This window comes from Sminthopsis crassicaudata, chromosome 3 (genome assembly GCF_048593235.1).
Source record: "Sminthopsis crassicaudata isolate SCR6 chromosome 3, ASM4859323v1, whole genome shotgun sequence".
NCBI classification, from domain to species: domain Eukaryota; kingdom Metazoa; phylum Chordata; class Mammalia; order Dasyuromorphia; family Dasyuridae; genus Sminthopsis; species Sminthopsis crassicaudata.
In genome coordinates this window covers 649589550-649615743 of record NC_133619.1, presented here as the reverse complement: position 1 = coordinate 649615743, position 26194 = coordinate 649589550, and the positions used below count along the sequence as shown (strand labels likewise).

The following is a 26194-nucleotide window of genomic DNA, read 5'->3' as shown; positions in this document are numbered from 1 at the left end:
CTTCCCAAAGACTCTTCAGAGCCTAGGCCAGGGATTCTCAAACTATGGCTGAGGACATTTATGCGGCCCGCCGGGTTATGGCAAATGGGCTGAGGGATGGAAACAGAGTGTGAGCTTTTGTTTTTACTATAGTCCGGCCCTCCAACAGTCTGAGGGACAGTGAACTGGCCCCCCATTTCAAAAGTCTTGAGGACCACTGGGCTAGGCCAAGCTGAACAAAATGCACCCAAGGAATGAGTTATAAGCAATCCGCAGTCTCCTTCCAGTTCTGGCTGGCACCCTCCGCTCCTTGGGGATCAGCGTGGTGATAGTGAGCCTCTTGGGCTCTGCTGACTTGGCTGGCAAAAATACTGGGCCCACGTCCATGACACGAGGAGGCAGCAGAGTACTATGTCAGTTAAGTGTCACCCTCAGAAAAATGACTTCCTCTCTGCTCCAGGTCTCGGGTCAGTGGAAGGTGATGAAATGTAATTTAGCAAAATCCAAGGTCTGACAAACATGTCGAAAGGAGGGCTCGTGGGTAATCCGTCCAGGAGGCCCTCATAGAGAGTTGTCCTTGGAGACAGGGAGCCTTGATGGCCGGACCTACCTGCTGGCGGCATGCACAGGCTTTCTGGTCCCAACCACTTAACCTCTTGGTGCCCTGAGCGGCTCCTTGAAACTTTTAAGTTACAGGACAGTTCCCCATCTGCATCAGAGGAGGAAGTTTCCTCATTGTTGATTTCCTTACACCAAGGAAACCACAAGTCTAATAGGGAGAGAGGTTGGAGAAGGGCGGGGAAGAAAGAAAGAGACTCAAGGTCTTAGTGGACTACAAACAAGACACTGGAGTGATGTGGAAACTAGAACATAGAAACTAGAGCAATCTTAGGTCTTCGGGGGGAGAGTGGCTTAATGTCCAGGATATTATACATTATATAATGTATATTATAGTATATTATTATAATATGTTATATTAATTAATATATTTTATTATATAATTAATAATATATTATATTAATATATATTATAATGTATAATATATATCAATAATTATGATTATAATATTGTATATATATATATATATATAAAACATTATAATGGCCCTCCCTCCAGGGAGGCAAAGGTCTTGTTTGTATTGGGGCCTGATTAGATCAGCTATCTAGTTCTGCTCTTCCCAAGGGAAGGTGCCTGGAATGCTGGATACAGTAGTCCAGAGAAGGCCCTGGGGGTGTTTCTCCCTGAGAAAAGGAGGCTAAATTCAGTATTGGAAAGCTGCCCCAGGGAAGAGGGATCAGCTTAGTTCTATCTCCAGAAGGGAGAAGCCAAGCAGTGCATGAAATTCCCAGCAGATCTGAGTTTCCTAAGAATGAGGTTGACCCAGAGTGAAATGAGCTGCTTCTGGAGGTGGTGAGCTCCCGCTCCCTCGAGAGCTTCAAGCAAGAACTGGATGACCATGTGGAGGTAAATTGTAAACAGCGTTCTTGTTTCAGCCTAGGACTGGTTGGACTAGATGCCTGAAGTTTCCGTTGAGCTCTGAGGAGGGTTTACTCAATGCCCAGTGAGTCCTCAGTGAGTGCTCTTGGCCCTTCCCTCAGATTTCCTTTTGCTCCACTCCCTGGGGGAGTCCTGCCGCCCAGAAGACTGCTCCCCAGAGGGATGGGGCTTGGGCAAGCACAGGGCACATCTCCCACTGCCTCCAGGGCCTCCCTAGAAGATTTTCCCAGAGCCCTGGATCTAGCTGTGGCCAAAGGAAGACCCCTTACCCCCTCTTTCCCCTTGGAGCCTTGCATCAGGCCCACGAGCACAGGCACACACCAGGTCAGGCTGAAAATTAAGGCAAGGGTGGCTGTGAGCAAAGCTCTATTTTTTTCAAGTGGCATGGTGCCCCCTATTCTCCATCATCCTCATCCGGACCTCCCTCCTGTCCCCGTTCCACCTTAGCGCCTTCCGTGCCCTCTGGGCCATCAGCAGCAGACTGCTGAGGGTCACCTCCCTCTGCTCCTAGGAGAGGAGACTTCTCCTTCTTCTTGAAGGAAAAGGAATTGGGGGACATTCTGGAGAATTTCTTGTTCAGTTTGGGTTTCTTTATTCTGTTGAGATGGCCTGGCATCTTCAGATGCTTGTACAGGCCCCGGCGTTTGGCCCACCTGGATGAGGAGATGATCGGGTACTCAATCAATCGCTTGACCATCAAGAATGGCCCCTAAATCAATCGATCGGCCATCAACAATGGCCCCTCATTGGCCATCAACAATGGCCCCTGAATCAATTGATTGGCTATCAAAAATGGCTCCCATTGCTACAGTCCTTAAAGAGTTTGCAAAATGGGTTCATTATTATTCCCCTTTCACAGAGGAAGGGACTGAGGTTCAGAGAGGATCATGGATGGAGAACTAGAAGGAAATTTAGTACAGAATCACATCCCAGCAGAGCTGAAGGCAGCCTCAAAGGCGAGGCCCCCAGAAAGGAAGTCAAGAGAGGAGCTGGTGTGAGGTCCCCCGGTTCCCAGCCCGATTCCCTTTGCACTCGAGCCCCCAGTCTAGCCCCTCACCAGAAGAAGCAGATGAGAAAGATGAGCGTGACCAGCCCAGCACAGGTTAGGCTCAAGGTCCAGAGGTGTTTCTTTCGCATGTTCTCTGGAGGGGAGAAGGCAGGCAGAAGGGGCTGTCTGGGACTCCCCAGCCTCTTCCATATCCTGGGAAAGACCCTATCTATCCCCGGGGAGACCTGGCCCCACTTCACTCCCCCACAGAGACCTAGGCCCCACTTTGGGAGGGGAGGGTGGGAACTCAGCCCTCCTTCTTCTCCCCGGGGGGGAGGGGGACCTAGCCCAGTTAGCCTGGGATCCCAGGCCCAGATCCCCCCTAATCTTTTTTCACAAGGCAAGGGGAATTAAGTGACTTTCCCAGGGCCATATAGCTAGTAAGTGTCTGAGGTAGGATTTGAACTCAGGTCCTGAACTTCAGGGCAAGTGCTACATCCTCTTTGCCATCTGGGTGCGCCAAGGTTCCCCCCTCTTGTTTTTGTTTCCCATGGCTTCCTAGCCTTGTGTCATCCCTTAGGAATCGTACAGTCAGCCCTTGTTCTTACCCAAATGGGGGGGGGGGGCAGAAATCCCAGGAAAACTTCCAGGTCCTCATTGCCCAGACCACACAACTCCTGGAACATGTTCACTCACCGTCAGGCCTCTGGTGGTAACAGATCCCTTCCTGATAACAGCAGCGCAGCCGAAGGCAGAGGTTGGGGTTCTCAACGGCCGCCTGTCCCCCACATGCTTCCCTGTCCCAGACATCCCCTTCGCAGCCTATGGGAGGGGATGGGGACCAAACATCCCAGATCCCTCCTCCCACAATGGATTCAGGGGCCTAACTCCCAGCACCCTCTGCCTTGGGAACCAAGGATCACAATCTAGCCTGTTCTTTTATTGAGGACCCCACTAGCTTGCTCCCCAGCCCTCTCCTCCCTCAAGGACTCTCCTCCCTCAGGAAGCCAGGCACAACGATCTGTACACAGCCGCTTCCTCCCTTGGGGACCCAGGGGTCCGGGTCTCCAGTCCTCCAACTCACTCCACGGGTAGAAGAAACCCTGGATTCCGTTCCCCTCTGGAAGAAAAGAAGGAAGCCTTGTGGTGTGTGTGGGGGAGACAGAATTAGGAACCTCTTAGCCTCCAGCCTCCCCCCCCCAGCATGCCCTCCCCCTCACCAGCTCTGCCCATCACTAGCAGCAGGAGGCTGATGGCAGGGAGGGCAGCAGCCATCATGATGCCCCCCAGGATCCCTTAACTTGGGCTCCTCCTCCCCTGACCTCTAGGGGTCTCTGAGGAGCTCTCCCGGTAACCCAAACAACCCAGGCCGGCCCCGCCCCAGGCCCCAAGAGTCTAGAATGCTGGGGTGGGTCTCTCCGTGACTACCAGTGTCCCTAAGGGTGGGGTCCCTGGGGGCTCAGTGCCCTCGCTTCCTGCTCTTCCTTCCCCCTGTCCCATGCTTCCATGGGCTGTGCCCTGGCACAGCTCCTGGCCACCTCCTCTTGGAATCTCGAGCTTCTTCCAAGTTCAGACCCAAAGCAACCTCCTCCCTGAAGCCTTCTCCCCCACCTCCCGACAGCTCCCAGTGGGTTTAGGAGATGGACGCGCAGCGGCCAGGAGAAGAAAGGGGGCTGGGCCAGGGCCTCAGAACCAGCATTTGAGCCTGGTCCTCCCGGCCCTAGGCTCATGCTCCGTTCCCTGAGGCACCTCTCCTGAGAGGAGGGAAGCTCCTGGGGGGGGGGAGCAGTCTTAGTGTTGCCTTTCAGCCCCCAGTGCCAGGCACAATAACTAGTTGGTGATGGAGAGGGGACTGATTGGAATTTGGAGAAAAGGGGTGTGGGAGCAGGATGTAGAGAGGGGTGCACAGCCTTTGAGGAGTTGGGGAGGGAGCCTCTGGACCCCTCGACCTGGAGCCAGACCCCCAGGACTGGGACACCTCAATGGGGAGAGAGTGTGTGTGAGATGAGACAATGTGTGTGCGAAAGGAGTGTGTGTGTGTGTGTGTGTGTGTGTGTGTGTGTGTGTGTGTGATGAGGATATGTGTGAGAAGAGTGTGCATGTATGAGATGAGTGTATATGTCTGAGATGACAGTGTATTTGAGTGTGTGAGATGAAGTGTGAGATCAGAGTATGTGTGTGAGTGCATGACAGAGAATGTGTGAGGAGTGTGGCTGTGAGATGAGAGAATGTGTGTGAGTGTGAGCAGAGTGTGCATGTATGAGAGATGAGAATGTATGTGAGGAGTGTGTGATGAGTGTATGTGTGATTGTGTTGTGTATCATGTATTGTGTATTTGTGTGTATTGTATATTGTGTAGTGTGAGATGAGAGAATGTGTATGTGTGTGAGAGGAGTGTGTGTATGTGATAAATGCGTGTGAGTGAGAAAAGTGTATGTACGAGATTAGTGTTCGTGAGTGTCTGAGACGAATGTATTTGTGTGAGTGACGAGTGTGCAATGAGAGTGTGTGAGGTGAGTGTGTATGTGTGTGGGAGAGAGATTAATGTGTATGTGTTAAGATGAATGAATGGATGACAGTGAGTGAGTTTGTGTTTGAGATGAGAAAGTGTGTGACTTTGTGTGTGTGAGGTAGGAGTGTGGGTGAATGTGTGTGAGTGTGAGGTAAGTGTGTGAATTTGTGTGAAATGAGTGTGTGTGTGAGGTAGGAGTGTGGGTGAATATGTGAGTGTGAGGTAGGGAGTGTGGGTGAATGTGTGTGAGTGTGAGGTAAGAGAGTGAATATGTGAGTGTGAGGGTAAAGTATGAGTATGTGAATGTAGAGTGTGAGGTAAGAGAGTGAATTTGTGTGTGAGATGAGAAAGTGTGTGACTTTGTGTGTGTGAGGTAGGAGTGTGGGTGAATGTGTGTGAGTGTGAGGTAAGAGAGTGAATTTGTGTGTGAGATGAGAGCTTGTGTGAGTGTGAGGTATGAGTGTGTGTGAATATGTGTGAGATAACAGTGTGTGCTTGTGTGTGAGATGAGAGAGTGTTTGCATCCCCAGGGAAGAGAGGGCTGCATATACCAGAGGCTGGGGTAGAGCCTCCTTCCTTGAAGGGAGACATGGATGAGCCATTAAGGTCCCTGAGGGGCCTGGGAGGATCAGAATGGGGGTCCTCATAGAGGAGGCTCAGGAACCGGGTGCAGGGGACTCAGAATGGGGGTCCCTCATAGAGGAGGCTCAGGAACCGGGTGCAGGGGACTCAGAATGGGAGTCCCTCATAGAGGAGGCTCAGGAACCGGGTGCAGGGGACTCAGAATGGGGGTCCCTCATAGAGGAGGCTCAGGAACCGGGTGCAGGGGACTCAGAATGGGAGTCCCTCATAGAGGAGGCTCAGGAACCGGGTGCAGGGGACTCAGAATGGGGGTCCCTCATAGAGGAGGCTCAGGAACCGGGTGCAGGGGACTCAGAATGGGGGTCCCTCATAGAGGAGGCTCAGGAACCGGGTGCAGGGGGACTCAGAATGGGAGTCCCTCATAGAGGAGGCTCAGGAACCGGGTGCAGGGGACTCAGAATGGGGGTCCCTCATAGAGGAGGCTCAGGAACCGGGTGCAGGGGACTCAGAATGGGGGTCTCTCATAGAGGAGGCTCAGGAACCGGGTGCAGGGGGACTCAGAATGGGAGTCCCTCATAGAGGAGGCTCAGGAACCGGGTGCAGGGGACTCAGAATGGGGGGCCCTCATAGAGGAGGCTCAGGAACCGGGTGCAGGGGACTCAGAATGGGGGTCCCTCATAGAGGAGGCTCAGGAACCGGGTGCAGGGGACTCAGAATGGGGGTCCCTCATAGAGGAGGCTCAGGAACCGGGACTCCGGATGGGGGGCCCTGAGAAGGGAAGGGATGTGGCCGTGGGCCCCGGCTGGCTCCCAGAGTGCGATGAGGCAGCGGGAAGGCACCTGGGCCGGGGCAGAGCGAATGGGGAGGAGGTGAGACTGCCGGTAACCGCCGCCCCCCCCCCCCCCCCCCCCAGTAAACATGTGGGCTGAGGGGCCGGCGTCTCCGTCAGAGTTGCCACGGTCAGGTGGGAGGGGTGGGGGGGGCGGCCCGAGCCGTGGCCGCCGCGTTTCCTGTGTCAACAGCGCCCGGACCAACTTCCCATTCCTGGGATTCTTTTCAGATCAATGAGGGGGTGGGGGGCTGGGGGCGGGCTCCCTGTGGGGCCGGGCCCTCCGTCACTGGCCCACACCACTAATGACAGGCTGCCCCTGCTCCTGCGGCCGCCGGCCCGTCACCCTCTCCGCGGCCCAGACGGCCCCCCGCGGCCTCGGCCCGGCAGACACCCCCCCCCCCGCCCGCTGAGCTCACAGCCCACCCCACCTAGGGAGCCCCCCGGAGCAGCCGCCCCCTGGCTCCCGCGCTCCGGCTTCCTGCGCGGCTTCGGCCTCCGCGGCCCCTGCCTTCTCCGGCCTCTCTCCCCCCTGCGTCCCGCCTCCCGGCCGGCCTGGCTCCCTTGGATGCCCAAGGGCTTTCCCGGCCCCTCCTTCGCGGCCCCCCCCCCAATCCCCTGAGAACGGTGCCGGGTCAGCCTCGGGCTCGGGCCCCAGCCCCTCAGAGCCCCCCCAAAGTGAGAGCCCGAGGAGATCCGTCTGGGTTATGGCCAGCAAGCTTCAGCAAACTCACACACACACACACACACACACACACACACACACACTCTCATACCTCACACACATTTATTTACACACACACAAACACACACTCATACCTCACACACAAACACACACTCATACCTTACACACATTTACACACACACAAACACACACTCATACCTCACACACAAACACACTCACTCCTACCTCACACACATTTACACACATTCACACACATACATACCATACACAAACACACACACACTCATACCTCACACACAAACACACACTCATACCTTACACACATTTACACACACACAAACACACACTCATACCTCACACACAAACACACTCACTCCTACCTCACACACATTTACACACATTCACACACATACATACCATACACAAACACACACACTCATACCTCACACACACATTCACACACATTGATACCACACACACAAACACACACACTTATACTTCACACACACACAAACACACTCATACCTCACACACATTTACACACACACAAACACACTCATACCTCATACATAAACACACTCACTCCTACCTCACACACATTTACACACATTCACACACATACATACCATACACAAACACACACACTCATACTTCACACACAAACACACACTCATACCTCACACACACATTCACACACATTGATACCACACACAAACACACACACTTATACTTCACACACAAACACACACACTCATACCTCACACACATTTACACACACACAAACACACTCATACCTCACACACACATTTACACACACTCATACCTCACACACATTTACATACACAAACACACTCATACCTCACACACACACATTTACACACACTCATACCTCACACACATTTACACACACACAAACACACTCATACCTCACACACACACATTTACACACACACAAACACACTCATACCTCACACACACACATTTACACACACACATTTACACAAACTCATACCTCACACACATTTACACACACACACACTCATACCTCACACACACACATTTACACACACACATTTACACAAACTCATACCTCACACACATTTACACACAAACACACTCATACCTCACACACACATTTACACACACACAAACACACTCATACCTCACACACACATTTACACACACTCATACCTCACACACATTTACACACACACAAACACACTCATATCTCACACACACATTTACACACACTCATACCTCACACACATTTACACACACACAAACACACTCATATCTCACACACACATTTACACACACTCATACCTCACACACATTTACACACACACACTCAATCACACTCTTCAATTTTCCCCTCTGTAAAATGGTCCCATAGGATTCCTTGCCAGGTAAGCATCCTTCTGGCGCTCTAGACTTTCCCAGGGCTAAGGCAGCCCCTCCCCCTCTTCCAGTGGAGGGGTCAGGTCTCTGACACAGCCCCTCCCCCCCCACTCCCCCTGGCTCTCCCCATGAGAGTGAATACCCCGGCCCAGGTGGGCCCCAAGGGAACAAGGACCCAGTCCCAAAGTCTAGCCATGGGGAAGGTCCCTGACACTTGGAGCTGCTCTTCCCCTCCCCCAGTCAGTGAATCCCCCTGCCCCGGGGCCTGACTCACTTTGACTGCTGACCTGGGGTGGGGGTGGGGGAATGGCATCTACGTCAGGGCTGATGCGGCCTCTGGCCCCCCACACTGAGTCACCTCCCGGAAACTGCCCCCTGCGGGGTGGAGACCAGGAGGCTGGTGGTCAGAGCCGGGGGTGCCCCCCTGCCTCGGTTTCCCTTTGTAGTTGGGAAGGTAGGGCTTGATCACCTGACCTATGAGATCATGTCCCACGCTGGGGTATATGATGTCACCTTCCCCAGGACCCCCCACAAGGGACCCCCTCTGCCCCTCCCCCGTTCGTCAGCAAAGCCGGCAGGGCCGCCAGAGCCGGCCAGGGCCCCCACCCAACCTGCCCTCCTGGCGCCGCTTCTCTCAGCCTTTCTCCATCTGGCGCTCCCGGCTGCTCTCTAGCTCGGGGTCTCCTTCCCCGGCTCCGTTTCAGGGGCTCTGCCCCTTCCCTGCCTCAGTCTCCTCCCCCTCGCTTGCTATCCTTTGGGCTCGTCTCACTCTCACTTGCCAGCTTTGAGAGGTTACCCTTCGGTTGTCTCTCCCGGGGGTCCCTAAGATTCTCCCTCCCTCCCCTCTTCCTCCCGCTCCTCTTTCTCCCTCTTTCCCTCCCCTCCATCTTTCTCCTTCCCCCTTTCTCCCTCCCTCCCTTCCTCTCTCCTCCACCCCATCCCTCCCTGTCTCTCCCTCCCCATTCTCCCTCTCTCCTCCCTCTTCCTTCTCTCTCTTTCCCTCTTCCTTCCCTCCCTCCTTCCTCTCTCCTCCCTCTTCCTTCTCTCTCCCTCTTTCCCTCCTTCCCTCCTTCACTCTATCCCTCTTTCTCCTTTTCCCTTTCTTCCCTCCCCCTTTCTCTCTCTCCCCTTCCTTTTTCCTTGTCTCCCTCTCTTTTTCTTCCCTTCCTCCTTCCCTCTTTTTTCCCTTCCTCTCTCCCCTCCCTCCCTTTCTCCTCACCCCATCCCTCCTCTTTTTTACACACACTCCCACCTTTCTCCCTCATTCTTCCCTCCCTCCCTTCCCTCTGTCTCTCCTTCCCCCTTTCTCCCTCTGCCCTCCTCCTTCCTTCTCTCCCTCCCTCCTCTGTGTGTGTGTCTCTGTCACTGTCACTGTCTCTGTCTCTGTGTCTCTCCCCTCTCCCACCTTTCCCCCTCCCCGCTCAGGGTTTTGGTCTCAGGTGCTGCTGGTTTGCTCTCGTTAGTCTGCCCATCTCTGCCCATCTCTAGATTCACTGAGGTCTTTCTCTCCCCATCCGGGCCGTAACCCTCTAAGTCTCCTTCATTCCTTGTCTCCAGATCAGTGGCTTTACACCTGGGCGGCTCAGCGGGTGGGTCTCTGGGCGCCTGCTCTCCATAGTGACTCCGCATGGCCCTATGTGTGTGTCCTTGCCCATCTCTGGGCCTGCCAGTCCTGGGTCCCTGGGCATCCTGGTTTCAGCCTTAGTTAATCTTTTCTTCCCTCTGGGTGTCTCACTTCAGCCTCTGTCCCCCACCATGGCCTGCTGTCCCCCACCACGGCCTGCTGTCCCCCCACCATGGCCTGCTGTCCCCCACCACGGCCTGCTGTCCCCCACCACGGCCCTCCGTCCCCCACCATGGCCTGCTGTCCCCCACCACGGCCCTCCGTTCCCCACCATGGCCTGCTGTCCCCCACCACGGCCCTCCGTCCCCCACCATGGCCTGCTGTCCCCCACCACGGCCTGCTGTCCCTCACCACGGCCTGCTGTCCCTCACCACGGCCTGCTGTCCCCCACCACGGCCTGCTGTCCCCCACCATGGCCTGCTGTCCCCCACCACGGCCCTCCGTTCCCCACCATGGCCTGCTGTCCCCCACCACGGCCCTCCGTCCCCCACCATGGCCTGCTGTCCCCCACCACGGCCTGCTGTCCCTCACCACGGCCTGCTGTCCCTCACCACGGCCTGCTGTCCCTCACCACGGCCTGCTGTCCCCCACCACGGCCTGCTGTCCCCCACCATGGCCTGCTGTCCCCCACCACGGCCCTCCGTTCCCCACCATGGCCTGCTGTCCCCCACCATGGCCCTCCGTTCCCCACCATGGCCTGCTGTCCCCCACCACGGCCCTCCGTCCCCCACCATGGCCTGCTGTCCCCCACCACGGCCTGCTGTCCCTCACCACGGCCTGCTGTCCCTCACCACGGCCTGCTGTCCCCCACCGCGGCCTGCTGTCCCCCACCACAGCCTGCTGTCCCCCACCACGGCCTGCTGTCCCCCACCACGGCCTGCTGTCCCCCACCACGGCCTGCTGTCCCCCACCACGGCCTGCTGTCCCCCACCACGGCCCTCCGTCCCCACCACGGCCGGCTGTCCCTGCGGGTCCCTGGGTGTCTGTGTGCCCCCTCCCATTCTGAGCTGCCCGGGCCCTCTTGCATCCGTTCTGTCCAATGTGTCTGGGCAGCTCCCTCCCTCCGGTCCCCAGCCTCGAGCCTCTCAGTGCCCCACCATTTTCCCGGTGTCCTCCCTGTCTCGGGCTCGGTGTGGTGGGAGGGAGGGAAGGGTGATGAGCTCAGTGGGTCCCCTTCGGGCCCCCCGTGTGTCCCGGCTCGGCCTCCCCCCTCCCCTCCTCCCCCCTCCTTCCCAGGCCGGGCCGGGGCTGGGGCTGGAGCTGGGGCTGGGGCTGGGGAGAGTGAGTCAGGATGTGTCAGGCTCCCTCCCTCCCCCCCTTCCCTCCCCTCCCGAGCGGGCGGTGGCTGGGCCCTGGCCCCTGCCCCAGCCCCTACCCGGCTGAGCCCGGTCCCAGCCCCCTATATAACCCCCCGGCCTCACTCACATACTCCTTTACTCCCCAACTCTCTCTCTGTCTCACTCCCTCTCTCCCTGTCTCTCCCAGTCTCTCCCTCCCTCCCTCTCTCTCACACACACAGGCAATCCAACCCAACACGCTGCCACATGCCTCCCCCCACCTTGATCTGGCCTGCCTGACCCCAGGGTCCCCTGACACCAAAGTGAGGCTCACTGGGCTGACCTGGCCTGGGAGGGGTTAAGACCAAGACGCCCCCTCCCCCACCGTCCCTGGGGACGGAGCCTGGAGCCCAACCCCAGCCTGAGTGTGGGGATATGGACAGTAAGTTCCCTCAAGTTCATAGGGCGTGGGGCAGAGGGAGGGCGAGGGGGAGGGACCCCGGGCAGGGGGGAGCACGCGGGAGGGGGACAGAGGCAGGCGGAGGGCGATGAATGAATGAGACCCAAGAGAAGGTGGGGCCCGCAGGCAGCCAGCTACAGGAGGTGAAGGCAGTGGAGGGCCCAGAGCTGGAGGGGGGCCGCAGCCAGCCCCGGGGAGAGGGAGCCACAGCCAGCCCCGGGGAGAGGGAGCCACAGCCAGCCCCGGGGAGAGGGAGCCACAGCCAGCCCCGGGAGAGGGAGCCACAGCCAGCCCCGGGAGAGGGAGCCACAGCCAGCCCCGGGGAGAGGGAGCCACAGCCAGCCCCGGGGAGAGGGAGCCCACAAGAAGGCCGGGAGAGAGGGAGCCACAGCCAGCCCTGGGGAGAGGGAGCCCACAAGAAGGCCGGGAGAGAGGGAGCCAGGCATGAAGCGGAGGTGCCGGCCCCCAGAGAGCGGAGGTCCAGCACCCAGGAGGGCTGGGGACCAATGGCCAGGCAGTAGCCCACAGACAGATCCGAAGGCCGGGCCGGAAGGACCCAGAAAGAGCAAAGACACTCTGGGTGACAGGGAAAGGGGAGGAGATGGGAGGGGAAGGAGGCTGGGCTGTGGGGGAGCCTCTGATTGGCTCCGTTGGGCAGGCGGGGTGGGGGTTCCCCCAGGGCTGAGCCTAGGGCTAGGGAGTGGGGGGGGGGAGAGCCTGGGCTTTGGTTTTCTTCCAGTCTCTCAGCTCTGTCCCTCTCACTCCTTAGATCCTTCCCCAAGCCTGCCTCGGGAGCTCCAGCCTCGTTCCCTAAGTCTCTCCCCTGCCTCAGTGGCTCTGTCCCTTATCTCTCCATTGGGCTGCCTTGAATCTGTTGCCTTTTGCCCTAGCTCAAGGGCTCGGGTCTGGGTGGCCTTTGCACCTGCCTCGGGTTCTTTCCCAGGCTGGCGTTTCTATTAGTTTCTCCGCCTGTCTCTGTCTCTCTGTCTTTCTGTGTCTCCCTCCCTGCGGTCTGTCTGTCTGTTTCTCTCTGTCTCTCTGTCTCTGTTTCTATTTCTGTCTCTTTCTTTCTGTGTGTCTCTCTCTGTCTATGTCTCTCTCCCTGTGTCTCTGTCTGTCTGTCTCTGTCTCTCTCTCTCTATCTATCTCTTTCTCTGTTTCTATGTCTCTGTCTTTCTGTGTGTCTGTCTATCTCTGTCTCTCTCCCTGTGTCTCTGTCTGACTGTCTGTCTCTGTCTGTCTGTCTCTCTCTGTCTCTCTGTCTCTCTCTCTCTCTGTGTCTCTTTCTCTGTCTCTGTTTCTATGTCTCTGTCTTTCTGTGTGTCTGTCTATCTCTGTCTCTCTCCCTGTGTCTCTGTCTGTCTATCTCTGTCTCTGTGTCTGTCTCTGTCTCTCTCCTCCACTGTCTCTCCGTCCCCAGGTCTCTGGGTTTCTGCTCCCGCTTCTCTGTGCCCCAGCGTGTGAATCCCCGTGTGTGAGCTTCTCCCCGGGAGTGTGGAGGCAGCTGAGCCCGCGCCCGGGGCTGTCGAGGGGGGCGGGCGCCGGGCCGCTGCCCCCGCAGTCTGTGTCTAGGGCCCGGGCTGGGGGTGGGTGGGACTCGGGCAGAGACACACTCAGAGACCGGGAGACGGGAATAATCCGAAACAGAGACTCGGGGAGACCTTGCCCCCGACTGGATCTCCCCGCGGGTCCTGGCTGTGGGCGTCTGCGGACTGGGGGGCGCGGGGGGCAGGTCGTGGCCTGCACCTCCCCTCTACCCCCCACCCCTCAGGGCCGGGATTCCGGCGTCCGGGGGCGGAGGGAGACGCCCGGCCCGTCTGCTCGCCCCGGGCCGCGTCTGCTCTGCTGGGCGGGGCCCCTGCCTTCCAGGGAGGAGGGGAGGGAGCCCGATCCCGTCCGCCCCCTCAGGGCCCCGAGGTCCCCGGAGCCCCGGCCTTAGCCCGTCGCTCCCCGTGGCTGTTTCCTCCCCCCAGGTTTGTGCCGCGTAGTCCTGGCCGTGCTTAGCCTGTGGCCCAGCCGAGCTGGGGCCTCAGCACCCCCGCTGCCCCCCGGGGCCCCCCGCGGCGCCCCCGCCCCGGGCCCCGGGGAGTCCCGAGCTGAGCTGGACAGCGCCGTGCTCCTCACCCGGGGGCTCCTCCGAGAAACCCGGCAGCTCGCCGCTCAGCTGGTGAGACCCCGCCCCCTTCTCTGCTCTCCTCCCTCCTCCCCCTCCCCATCTGGGCTCGCCCGGGAAAGAAAGCGAGAGGCCCCGGCACCCAGAGAGCTGGGGCGGGAGACAGAGACACCCAGACACCAGAGGTGGGTCGGCGAACGCTGAAAGGAGACAGAAAGCTAGGGGGTGGAGGGGGCGAGACGCGGGGCTGCGAGGGAGGGATACAGGGAGGGGGGGAGAGGAGAATTGAGAAAGATTGAAATAGAGACAGAGAAATTGAGAGAGAGGGAGAGAGAAAGAGGAGAGAGAGAGAAAGAAAGGAGAGAGACAGACAGACAGACACAGACACAGACAGACAGAGACAGAGGAGAGAGAGACAGAGTGAGGAGAGCGAGAGACAGAGGAGACACACACACACAGACACACACAGAGAGGGAGGGAGGGAGGGAGTGGTATCCCAGGGACAGAGTTAGATAGAAACAGGTTGCCAAGGAAACACTCAAGGACGGAAAGGCAAACCGAGGTGGCCAGAGAGGGAGAGAGAGAGACAGACAGCAGAGGAGGATGGGAAGCCAGTGAGATACGCAGGTAGGTAAGGAAACGCTCAGGGACAGAACCAGAGACCCCCAGATGGCTGGCTGCTTGGCACAGAAGTGGGCACGGGCTAAAAGCAAGGACAGAGAGGGATGAGAGGGGAGCTTGTGCAACAGACATGATGCGGGGGGAGAGACTGGGAAATCCAGAGACAGAAATGAAGGGAGGATGGCTGGAGCCATGGAAGAGACCAAGCTTTCCAGAGGGAGACGGGGCGGTAGGATGCCAGTGGGAAATCCAGAGACAGAAATGAAGGGAGGGCGGGATGGAGCCATGGAAGAGACGGGGACCCGGCTTTCCAGAGCCAGATGGGGAGGTAGGGTGCCAGGGGGAGACAGACATTCATTCTAAGTCAGGATTTGAGAGGAGCAAGCTGAGTCAGGAGCCATGAGGGAGCGGGTCCTGAAGGATCCCCCCCTCCTCATTTCCTTCCTGCCCCCCCCCCCTGCAGAAAGCCAAGTTCCCAGCAGAGGGAGATCACAGCTTGGACTCCTTGCCCACCCCTGGGATGAGCTTTGGGGCCATGGGGGCCCTGCAGGTGAGTGAACTCAAAGGGGTGGGGCGGCGAAGGTGGTTGGGGCTGGGGGAAGGTCGATGACTGTGCGTCCCCTTTGTAAGCTCCCCAGCGTGCTGACCCGTCTGCGGACTGACCTCCTCTGCTACCTTTGGCACGTACACTGGCTCCGCCGAGCAGGGGGCCCGGCCCTTCGGAGCCTGGACCCGGAGCTGGGGGCTTTGCAAGTGCGGCTGGACCGACTGCTCAAGAGACTGCAAATCTTGGTAGGGCCCAGACCCCCCCAACGCAGCCCCCTATCTTGAGGCAGAGGGAGACTGGGCTCCCCTCAGCCCAAAGGCTATGAGATTGTGCCCTCCCCCAGGACCTAGGCCTGGGGTCATAAGCCCTAGAACTGCCATGAGGGAGCTGGCTGAGGCCCTAGGGGCCCTCACGCCATAACCTCTGGCCAACCCTGGCTCTCAAGAGTATGAATCTTCTTGGCTCTCGAGAGAGTATAGCTCCAAATGTCTAACGCAGGCCTGGAGACCATGAACCTTGAGCCCCTAAACCGTGGACCTGGAGACCCCCAGTCTGATCTTTGAGGCTCTAGACCCCTCAGCCCTCTGGATGTGAGATCCAACTCAGGTCTTATAACTGGATATGAAGGCACAAACCTAGAACCTTCTTTCCCCCCCTCACACACACACAGACCCAAGCCCTCTCTTCCAAGACTGAAAGTATGGGTCCGGTTCCTTCTCCCCCAGGAGGTTCCAGCAATCCCTTATCCAGAACACAGGAGATGGGTTCTAGGGCACCCTGAGATCCCAGGGTTGAAACCAGAGCAGGGCATTCTTGATGCCAGTGTCCGGGAGGCCTCCCCCCGCCCCAATTCGCTCCTGGCCGCTGGCTTGCTGACTTTCTGTCCCTTCTTTTCTCACAGATGGCTCGTTTCTCCCTGCCTAAGCCTCCACCCGAGGCCCCAAACCCGCCTCTGGCCCCACCAGGCTCAGCCTGGGGGGGGATCCAGGCAGCCCACGCCGTGCTGGGGGGATTACATCTCACCCTGGACTGGGCCGTGCGGGGCCTGCTGCTGCTGAAAGCTCGGCTCTGACCTCCCCCAAGGGGAGAGAAGTTCGGGCTCCCGTGTGGGGCCTGAGTCCTTGGCCTGCCCCCCTTAATACCCTTTTAATTTATTTATTTATTGGGGGCTCAGAGAGCGGGGTCCCGAGGAAGCCTGGGGCTCTAGAGAGCTGGCCTGTATGCTCTGGGCCCCCTCGGAGCAGTTCCCACCTCCCCTGTCTGCCCTTCCACACCCCCACTTTACAGGACCTTGGACAGCAATGCTTTCTATTTATAGCTATTTATTGGGGGGAGCTGTTGGTCTGGATGCTGGGACCCCCAAAGAGGGGGAGGCTCGGTGGCTGAGGGGACCAGCCCCCCCCTCCCCGCTCCCCACCTCTAAGTTATTGACATGGCCACCCTGCTTGGGCGTTCCTCCAGCCCCAGCCCTGACCCCGGGCCCTATTTATTGTACTTCTTTCTCCTTGTGTTTTGTACAAAAGAAATGTAAGAGATAAAGTTGGATCAATAAAAACTGATATCTTCTCTCCAAGTCCAGGGCCTGGTCCGGGGTGCTGTTCTTCAGGGCCTGGGGTGCTTGGGAAGGGGGGGGGACAAGTGGGGGGGAAGCAGATGTGGGGGAGGGGCGAAGCAGATGAGGGGATGGGATGGAGCAGATGGAAGAATGGGGTGAAGCAGATGTGGGAAAGGGTGGTGCCTATGTGGGGGGGCAAAGCAGATGTGAGGGAGGGGCAAAGCAGATGTGGGGGGTGAAGCAGACTGGGGGAGGGGTGAAGCAGATGTGGGGGTGGGGTGAAGCAGATATGGAGGATGAGTGGAGCAGATGTGGGGGAGGGAGAAGCAGACTGGGGGAGGGGCAAAGCAGACGTGGGGGCCAGCTTCCCTCACCTCATTCTCTAGGCCTGGCCCAAGGGCTCCTCAGGTTAACAACAAAGGGGCTTCAGGACCTTTGAGGGGGGCGCTGGTGGGCAGGGATGCGTCCTTATTCCAGCAGTGGGGGAGGGGAGCCAGGCGTGGTCGGCAGCAGTGAGGGGATGTCCAGCACTTCAATGGCCAATGCTCAGGCAGAGCATTGGGAGGGGCAGGTGGGCTTGGTAGGGCCCCAGGGGGAGGAGGGAAAGGGGAGCTACAGTGGAGGTGGTTCTGAGGCCTGGGATCCGGGAAGAGAAGGTCCCGCCACCCAGGAGGGGCTCACCCCCAAGCGCAGACCTCAGGGACTGGCTGGGGGAAGCTTTTTTGGGGGGACGAGTGGGCTCCGGGTCATATTTGGTGTCACAGCCTCCTCCTGACTGCAGGGCTGCAGCCCCTCGACCCCTCCCTCCCAGGGGCAGAAAGCCTGAGGCCCTCACTGGGCCTGAGCAGGGCCACCTTCTCCCCAGGAGCCGAGAGAGGGGGCTGCAAGCGCCTCCGGGGGGGCCCACAGCCCAGGCCTCCAGTCCATTGTGCAGGAAGGCCATCTTCTCTTGGAGGTTTCCCTGAAAAGGAGACAAGGAGAGCCTGAGGAGGCCCCAGGGTCACTCCAGCTCCATTCATTTTTGCCCCTGAACCCCGGAGGTCCCCCAGCACCCTGGGCTCAGCTTCTAGGCCTGGAGTTCTGGCGCCACCATCCAAGGCCCCAGGTCCCCCCCCATTCCTCCTCCAGAGCCGCTCAGGGCCCAGAGCTCCTGCCCTCCTTTCTCCCAGCACAGGGCCCCTGTTGTCCCTGACAGGGCACCCAGCCTCATTTCCCTGCCCCCGAGACAGGGAGTTCTCCTTCTATCCACCCTAACCACCCCCCTCTCCTCCCCTCCCCCTTGGTTCCGGGGCCCCATTCAGAGTTCCAGCCCCTCCCGGGGCTGCGATGCTCCCCCACGTGCTTATCCTCAGCCCTGTCCTCCACACTCCTTGACCCCTCGTGGAGGGGACCCAGGGAATGCTGTCCCTTGGCTCCACGCTTGAGGCTGGGGCCCCTCGAAGTTCCTTGGGCTCCTGGCCTGTGAGGTCACAATCAGCCTCCTACTTCTGAGCGCAGGGTCCGGGTCCCAGAGAGAGCCCAAGTGTGCTGGCCAGCCAGCCCTCCCAGACCGCCATGGACAGTCCTGCCCGCCCACGGGGAGTATCCCGGGACTCCCCTGCCAGACCCCCCACTTCTGGGGGTCCTGATCCTACTTAGAGACACCCAGATCCCCTGGCATCAATGGTGCCTCCGGTATCCTCACCAGGTGGGGCCAAGAGCTGGGGCCGAGGGGCCGGAGACCCCCAAGTCCTGGAGCTGGTCATGGGATTGGGGGGGAGGGTGAGCTCCACACGTCCTCACATGCCCTGCTTCCTCCTGGACCTCAGCTGTTCTGCGCAAAGGGCTGTTCCTGAATGCCATGGAGCGCTCCTTTCAGCCCTGGGTCCCGCTGCTGGGCCATCTGCAGAGAACCATGATGGAGGGGGAGTACCTCCCCTTGGGGCCGCTGCTACCGATGTTTGAGAGCGACTTTTTGCAGGTGCCCCCCGGGAGGGCGGGGTGGGCCCGGGCTGCAGGGGGCCGGGGCGAGGTGGGGGGTAGGGGTTCCTGGAGGGGACGGTCGTGTCAGGGGGCTCCCCAGCTCCCTGCCCCACCCTCCCTAGGTGACCAGTCGGGGGGAGCCGATTTTTCTGCACAACAAGGAGAACCCTGTGACGATGGGGGTGGCGTCCTCCCTTCCGGGGCGCCTGCTCCCGGACCTCATCCTGCTTGCCCGGCCCGTCGGGGACCAGAAGCAGCAGGGCCTGGAGCTCACCAGGTGACCGAGTGTGGCCCCGGCCCCCCCTGCCCCTGTCCCTGGGCCCCCCCCTCTGACGGAGCCGCCTCCCTCACCTGTGGTCCCTGCAGGCTGCTGCCCATGAATTTGGCCCGTTTGTCCGTCCACCACGTGGCCAGCCGCAGGCTGAAGCTCCGCTTGGCTTCAGGCCGCAGCTTTTACCTGCAGCTAGACGCTGGCCCGAGGGAGGGCTGCTTCCTCTTCAACCGCTGGAGGTACCTGGTCTACCTGCTGCGCCGGCCCGGGCCGGCCTGGGGCCCCGGGGCCCACAAGGACCAAGCCCTTGGCTCGCTGAACCCAGGCCACAAGCTCAAGGTGAGGGGTGCACCGCAGCCGGGGATCTTGGGGAACCTTGGCATCTGGGGACCTTGACCCCCCAAACCATAGTGCAAACAAGGAGAGCTCAGTCTCTTCCCCTTTTGGAACTCAGTTCCCAATCCCCCACAAGGACCTCAGGGAATCCCCCCAAGGAATCAGGGCTCCTGGGTTCCCTGAGCAACAAAGCTGCTGGTGAATCCAGATGCCTCAGCCCTTGGAGAGAAGGAGGCTGATGAATTTGGACTCCTGGGTTCCCTGAGGGAGGAGGCAGCTGGGGCTATGGAATGCCTGGGTCTCTGAGGGAAGGAACAGCTGGGATTGTGGAACACCTAAGTCCCTAAGGGAGGAGGCAGCTAGGGCTGTGGAACGTCTGGGTCCATGAGGGAAGCCGTGGCAGGGGACCCACATGGGCTCTCCTCTGTGACCTCAGCTCTTCATTCTCCCCAGAACAAGACCAAGATGTCCCAAGCTGGTGAGAAAATCCTATATCTCTCCTTTGCCCCTCCATATCTCCCCACTTGGCCATCTCTGCATGATTGTCTCTGTCTCTGAGCTACTGTCCCTCCTTGGTTGCCTCGAACTGGTTCCAAGCCCTCTCTCTGAATCTCCTGTCTGTGTCTCCACAGCAAAGGTCAAGGTAATGAGCCTGGGGGGACCTGGGCTGGCCTGGGACAAAGCCATGAGGTATCCTGCCCCTCCTCTGACTGGAAAGCTTCCCCCCCTCCCTCCAGATGATGTCGAGAGCAGTCGGTGATTCCATCCCGTTCATGACGCAGCTGGAGTCCCCAGGCTGGAAAGGAGAGGAGAAAAAGTGGGCCTGGGTCCAGGGGTGCTTCAGGGCATAGGGAAAGGGCTGGGCTGGGGCAGTCTGACTCATTCTCCAAGATCTGGTTCCCAGCAAGGCAGGGAAGGGCGGCGGTAGGTTTGGGGTGAAAGCCTTTGGGTCCCTAAGAGATGGGGACAAGAGCAGGCATTCAGGATGCCTGGGGCCTTGAAAGGTCGGGGTCCAACACAACTACTCCCATAGATCATTCTATAAGCATCCCAGGACGGACTCTTCTGGGACTCAAGTGGGAGAGGAAGGTAAGGTACTGCTCTACATCCCAGCTCTCTGCAGCTTCCCCCACCCTCCAGCCATGGCTTTTGGGATCCCTAATACAGTCCTCATTCCCCTTCTCAGGGCAGTCCACCATCACCATCTGGACCCTCTTTAGCATTATCTCCAGCATCCTGAGCCGTCCCAAGGTACTAGGGGTCTATGAGCCTAGGGGTTGGGTGATCAAGGGCTCAGGACACCAGGACCCCTGAAGAGAGCCTCACAACCTCCTCCCTCTGGTCTCCCCAGGCTTCCAAAGCATCCACGCCAATGACTTCAAATTCAGGGTGCTCCAGTGTTGAGTCCTGTGTGGTTCCCCACCAGACCTCATCTTCCTGGCCTGGCTCCCGCCAACCAGTCAAGGAAATGTTTTACTCCTCAGACTCTCTTAATGAATACCTGTACTCTAGCTCCCAGTCCCGAAAAGACTTTCCCATGGCTCGGAAAAATGAACACCCACAGAGACATGCCAGTGGCCTCTCCAAGGCCTGGCCCAGCAGCCATGTCCAACATAGCCAGCACGGGGTTCCAAGCAAAACTCCACTAACTGCTGAGTCCCAAAGGAAGAGGTCTTCCAAGTACGTAGCAATCTCCTCATCACTGGAGGTATTCAAAGGGACATCCAAAAGAGAGGGCTTATTGAGGAACCATTTGGTGGCTCTAATGTGCCTAGAACAGGTGGGGAGTCCTTGAGAAAACAGAAACTTAAGTTGTGATATCCCCATTTTGTTGTAAGATTAAATCAATCATACTGAACTAGAGAATTATTAATCACCATGCTAAACTAGATAACCATTATCTTATCAATTCCACTGAGTTAGCAACATTCTCCAGAGTTCTGGCCCTCTACATCTCCCCCTTTCTTTTGTTTTAGAACAAAAGACTTCTCAGGGAGGTGAGAACCCCAAAAAGGAGGTGATCATGTCTCCCTGACTTCTCAGGAAAGGGGATGAAAAGACTAAAAAGGAGATGATCACACCCTCCCTGCAGTCTCAGGAAGGGAGGTGAAACCACAAAAGGAAATGGGAAGTCAAACCAGATTTTGTTAGCGGGTTTCTGAAGGGTCTTATTTGAAACATCCATCAACACGAGAGGTATTACATGAGCACATAGCAATAAAGCACAGGCTAGTAGTGATGACTCCCCACAGCCGGTGCAGTCTCAATGTGGTGTAACAGACATGCAAGTACATGATTGTACATGCAAGTAGTGATATAACAAACAACATGAGGAATTATACATGTCCATAAGTCCTAGAAATAGTCCCAAACCAATCTATTGTCCATCGCTTCACGTGTCAGGGAATCTGATGATTCCTGCAAATTTTGAAGGGCTGCAACAACATTATTATGTGTTAGGGAAGCCAATGATTTCTGCGGGTTTTGAAGTTCTGTAAGTCTTATCAACAATTTTTTGATGTTTCATGAGTCAATTGCCACATGCATTGGGTTAACAGTTATGCTTTCTCAGTCTCAAATGTTTCTTAGGTCTTCTCCTTTGAGAAACCTCCTTGAGGTTTCTTCTTTATTTTTTTTTTTTGAGGCAAATATGGCTTGTTCACACCCATCTGATTTTTTCTCCATCTGTAGAGATACAAGCAAACCCTCTCGCCCAAGCAGTTAACCTATCTGGTCCCTTCCATTCACCACTTTCTGGGTCTCTCTCCACATCACCTGGTGATTATCTCGTAGCTTCTCGCACTGGACACTGCCCTTCTTTTGGGTTATAAAACCTGTATTCTCCCCAATTGTAATCCCTTTCTCCCATCAGATTGTTTTTTGGCTGATTGATCATGTCTGAGTATTGAACTTCTAAAGACTCTCTGGGCATAACCTCAGCTGCCATCATGCTCCAAGTGGTTTTTGCCTGGGGCCCTGGGGCCCCTCATCCCATTTCCCTGAATCAGTCTACATTCTGAGGCCCAATAGAAGCCTCTGTTGCAATTTGGACATGGGATTTTGGGTGTTGTCCTCCTACCCTGTTTTCTCACTCTTCCCTAGTGATATAATGATTGGCTTATATTCAGTATGATGAATTGATTTAATTGTAACAGAGTATATAAACTGGGGACAAACTCAGCCATGGAGGAGAAGACTTGACCAGCTTTTCTACCTCCTGCATTCCTCCACTAAGACCAAGGCCCATCTGAAGGTCCCCTAGAAAGCTAGCCTGGCCCCAGGGGAAGGAGACAGACTGTGAAGGAGACAATAAAGACTTTGGACTTTAAAAAAAAAAAAGGGGGAGGAACCATTATTTGTTGTAAGAATAAATCAATCATACTGAACTAGAGAATTATTAATCACTATGTTAAACTAGATAACCATTGTTTTATCAATTCTATTGAGTTAACACCTTTCTCCAGAGTTCTGGCCCATTATACCCCATCACTGGAGGTATTCAAGGGCAGTTGGGACTTGGTGATTTCCTTTGAAGACCTTACCAGTCTTGAGATTCTCTGTTTCTAGGTCTTTTGGAAGAGGGACGCCCCCAGAAATCAAGAGGCAAGTGGTACGAGCCGAGGTTTTCAGCAATGACGGGACGTGTATGGTTTTGTGATTCCAGGTTGCACTTAGAACAGACTGTGGCCTCTACAGAGCCTGAGGAAGTGGCAGAGTTAGTCCATGAGGGGCTCACCCAGCAAGAGGACAAGTCCTTGACAGCTGCAAAGAAGTCCAGTCCCAAGCCCATATCCTCCGAGTCTACCAAAATGTCCCACATTTTCACCAAGATTTCCCTCTACCCATACCCTGAGGCCTCACCTAACCATCTTATTAAAGCTTCAGGGCCTTCTCCCTCCCACTCCCCCAAAACCCCACAACCCTTTCCTTCCCCCCCACAGCCCTCCTCCTCCACCAAGGTCCTACAACCCTCCCCTTCTGCCAGGGTCCTACAGTCCACCCCCTCCACCAAGGTCACACCTGAACAGTCCACCAAAGTGTCACCCCCCCAGGTCACCAGATCCTTACCCAAACAGTCCAAGAAGCCCTCATTCCATCCAACTACCAAGACCTCACCTGACCAGTTTACCAAGGTCTCAAATACACACTCCAGGAAGGCCTACACTGGCCAGGCAGACAGGTCACACTCTGGTCACTCCCTTAAGTCCACTGCTGTCTCATTCACTCTGTACTCTCTAGACTCCACTGCTCACTCAAAGGAAGCTTCACCCCACCCATTTACTAAAGTCTCATCCAAACACTCCAAGAAGTCCTCCTTCCACCTCTTCGGCAAAGCTTCACCCAAGCACTCCAAGAAGTCCTCCTTCCACCTTTTCACCAAAGTCTCACCCAAACACTCCAAGAAGTCCTCCTTCCACATGTTCACCAAAGCTTCACCCAAACACTCCAAGAAGTCCTCCTTCCACATGTTCACCAAAGCTTCACCCAAACACTCCAAGAAATCCTCCTTCCACCTCTTCACCAAAGTCTCACCCAAACACTCCAAGAAGTCCTCCTTCCACATGTTCACCAAAGCTTCACCCAAACACTCCAAGAAATCCTCCTTCCATCCAACTACCAAGGTCTCACCTGACCAGTTTACCAAGGATTCAAATGCATACCCCCAGAAGGCTTCCACTAGCCAGGCAGACAGGTCACCTTCCAGTCACTCCCTTAAGTCCACTACTGTCTCACACACACTGTACTCTCCAGACTCCCCCAGCCACTCAAAGAGGACTTCATCCTACCCACCCTCCAAGATTTTATCTGATCAGTCCAAGATGATCTCAAAAGCCTCATCCAACAGAGCCTTCCCCAGAGCCTTGTCCTAACCATCTGGCAGAACTTTACCCAGCGGTCCAGAACGGCTTCATCTTACCCATCTACAAAGGCCTCATGTCATACCAAGTTGGTGAATCATGGTCAATCCAATGTACCCCCAAATTGGGGAGTTCTTTCCATGGGCTCTGGGACTCATCCGCTGGACATTCTGGGATCAGATTAAGCCTCTGTATAAGAAAGTTCAAGGTCCCAAGCCTTCTATCCCTTGCTTTCTCAAGGTCCCAAGTATCCCACCCCTTAATTCCTCCTAGAGATCTAGGTATTCCTCCCCTTCAATCCTCACTTGTCTCTGAAATCAAATCATCTCTCCCCAAATCTCAAGCTCCCTGAAAGAATAGGGTATTCTTTGTCTTAATCCCATCCTCTTTAAGGACTTAAAATGGACTAACTGCAGCTTTCCTCTCTCTCAATCCCTCCAGTTTACCTTTGCTCACACCCATGACTCACAACCTCAGTCAAAAATTCCATGGTAGGATCCTGAGTTAAGGTAATGAATGTTATGCTCATGGATTCTAGAGTCCAAACTTCCATCCCTTTACCCTCTCAGACTCACCTAGTCTTCAAATTCCCTTTGCTATTCCTCAGAGTCCAGGCCAACAGCTCTGTCCTTCCTGAAGACCTTAGGCCACCAGATCCCTTTACTATCACCTTCCTCTTTACATAGGTATCTTTGTGTTGGGGACATGCCTTCACTTTCCCTACCCCACTGGAAGATGAAATCCAAACATGCTCTTGGTCTGAAATGTATTGGGGACTGATAAGGGACTTGTGGTTCCCAGATCAACCTATTAAAAGTCTATGAATGAAAGAAATTTGGATGTCTATGTCTCTATCTCCCCTATTCCCACTCTCTGTGTATGTGTGTGTGTGTGTGTGTGTGTGTGTGTGTGTGTGTGTGTGTGTGTTAAAGCTACATTGAATCAATGGGGCCTAAGCCATGGGGAATAGCAGAAGAGGGGAAAATGATTATTTCTTTCTTGTCTTAAACTAGTAGTTGAATCAGAAACAAGGTTTTTTTCCTGTTTCTATTTCCTCATTCAGAAATCAACCAATGTGGGAAATTTAGGCAGAGATTTACCCAGGCCAAGATCTAATCAAACAGTAAAAGAAATTGTAAGCTTAAGGTAACAGGTGCTTTACTCAAACAAGTGTTTACTCCTACAAATCTGGAAAAGTGTTGATTATTCTTTTTGTCAGAAAGGTGACATGGAAGCGAATATAATAAAGATGACAATACTCCCCAAACTAATCTATTTATTTAGTGCTATACCAATTAGACTCCCAAGAAACTATTTTAATGGCCTAGAAAAAATAACAAAATTCATATGGAAGAATAAAAGGTCAAGAATTGCAAGGGAACTAATGAAAAAAAAGTCAGAGGAAGGTGGTCTAAGTGTACCTGATTTAAAGCTATATTATAAAGCAACAGTCACCAAAACCATTTGGTATTGGCTAAGAAATAGACTAGTTGATCAGTGGCATAGGTTAGGTTCACAGGACAAGATAGTGAATAAAAATAGCAATCTAATCTTTGACAAACCCAAAGATCCCAAATTTTGGGATAAGAATTCATTATTTGACAAAAACTGCTGGGAAAACTGGAAATTAGTATGGCAGAAACTAACATTTAACACCACATACTAAGATACAATCAAAATGGGTCCAAGATTTAGGCATAAAGAATGAAATCATAAATAAATTGGAGGAACATGGGATGGTTTACCTCTCAGACTTGTGGAGGAGGAAGGAGTTTGTGTCCAAGGGAGAACTAGAGACCATTATTGATCACAAAATAGAACATTTTGATTACACCAAATTAAAAAGTTTCTGCACAAACAAAACTAATGCAAACAAGATTAGAAGGGAAGTAACAAATTGGGAAAAAAATTTTACAGTTAAAGGTTCTGATAAAGGCCTCATCTCCAAAATATACAGAGAATTGACTCTAATTTATAAGAAATCAAGCCATTCTCCAATTGATAAATGGTAAAAGGATATTAACAGACAATTTTCAGATGATGAAATTAAAACTATTTCCACTCATATGAAAGAGTGTTCCAAATCACTATTGATCAGA

General features: G+C 55.6%; 3 protein-coding genes across 7 annotated transcripts; 2 read left to right on the top strand and 1 right to left on the bottom strand.

The window, feature by feature from the left end:
* Nucleotides 1–1111: 1111 nt before the first annotated feature.
* Nucleotides 1112–5965, bottom strand: TMEM190 (transmembrane protein 190). Its single transcript, XM_074307273.1, has 5 exons — nt 3685–5965; nt 3549–3584; nt 3161–3286; nt 2534–2618; nt 1112–2129 (listed from the first exon to the last, which is right to left on the bottom strand). Exons 1-5 carry the CDS (start codon nt 3740–3742, stop codon nt 1871–1873), a joined length of 564 nt encoding a protein of 187 aa, XP_074163374.1. The 5' UTR covers nt 3743–5965; the 3' UTR covers nt 1112–1870.
* Nucleotides 5966–11546: 5581 nt separating this feature from the next.
* On the top strand, nt 11547–16685 carry IL11 (interleukin 11). Of its 4 annotated transcripts, XM_074307269.1 has the most exons (5): nt 11547–11813; nt 13805–13998; nt 15029–15115; nt 15196–15357; nt 16014–16685. In XM_074307269.1, the coding sequence occupies exons 1-5, from the start codon at nt 11807–11809 to the stop codon at nt 16182–16184; spliced, it is 621 nt and encodes a 206-aa protein (XP_074163370.1). In that variant the 5' UTR covers nt 11547–11806; the 3' UTR covers nt 16185–16685. The 4 variants fall into 4 exon arrangements, with proteins under 4 accessions (XP_074163370.1, XP_074163371.1, XP_074163372.1 ...); XM_074307270.1 differs by lacking the exons at nt 11547–11813; nt 13805–13998 and adding an exon at nt 14026–14129; XM_074307271.1 differs by lacking the exons at nt 11547–11813; nt 13805–13998 and adding an exon at nt 14466–14571.
* Nucleotides 16686–18177: 1492 nt separating this feature from the next.
* Nucleotides 18178–23148, top strand: GARIN5B (golgi associated RAB2 interactor family member 5B). Of its 2 annotated transcripts, XM_074307262.1 has the most exons (10): nt 18178–18354; nt 18476–18627; nt 18752–18906; nt 18996–19239; nt 19690–19714; nt 19869–20053; nt 20270–20325; nt 20423–20487; nt 20588–20916; nt 22901–23148. In XM_074307262.1, exons 1-6 carry the CDS (start codon nt 18330–18332, stop codon nt 19994–19996), a joined length of 729 nt encoding a protein of 242 aa, XP_074163363.1. In that variant the 5' UTR covers nt 18178–18329; the 3' UTR covers nt 19997–20053; nt 20270–20325; nt 20423–20487; nt 20588–20916; nt 22901–23148. The 2 variants fall into 2 exon arrangements, with proteins under 2 accessions (XP_074163363.1, XP_074163364.1); XM_074307263.1 differs by lacking the exons at nt 20423–20487; nt 20588–20916; nt 22901–23148 and having other exon boundaries at nt 18180–18354; nt 19974–20053; nt 20270–20324.
* Nucleotides 23149–26194: the final 3046 nt, after the last annotated feature.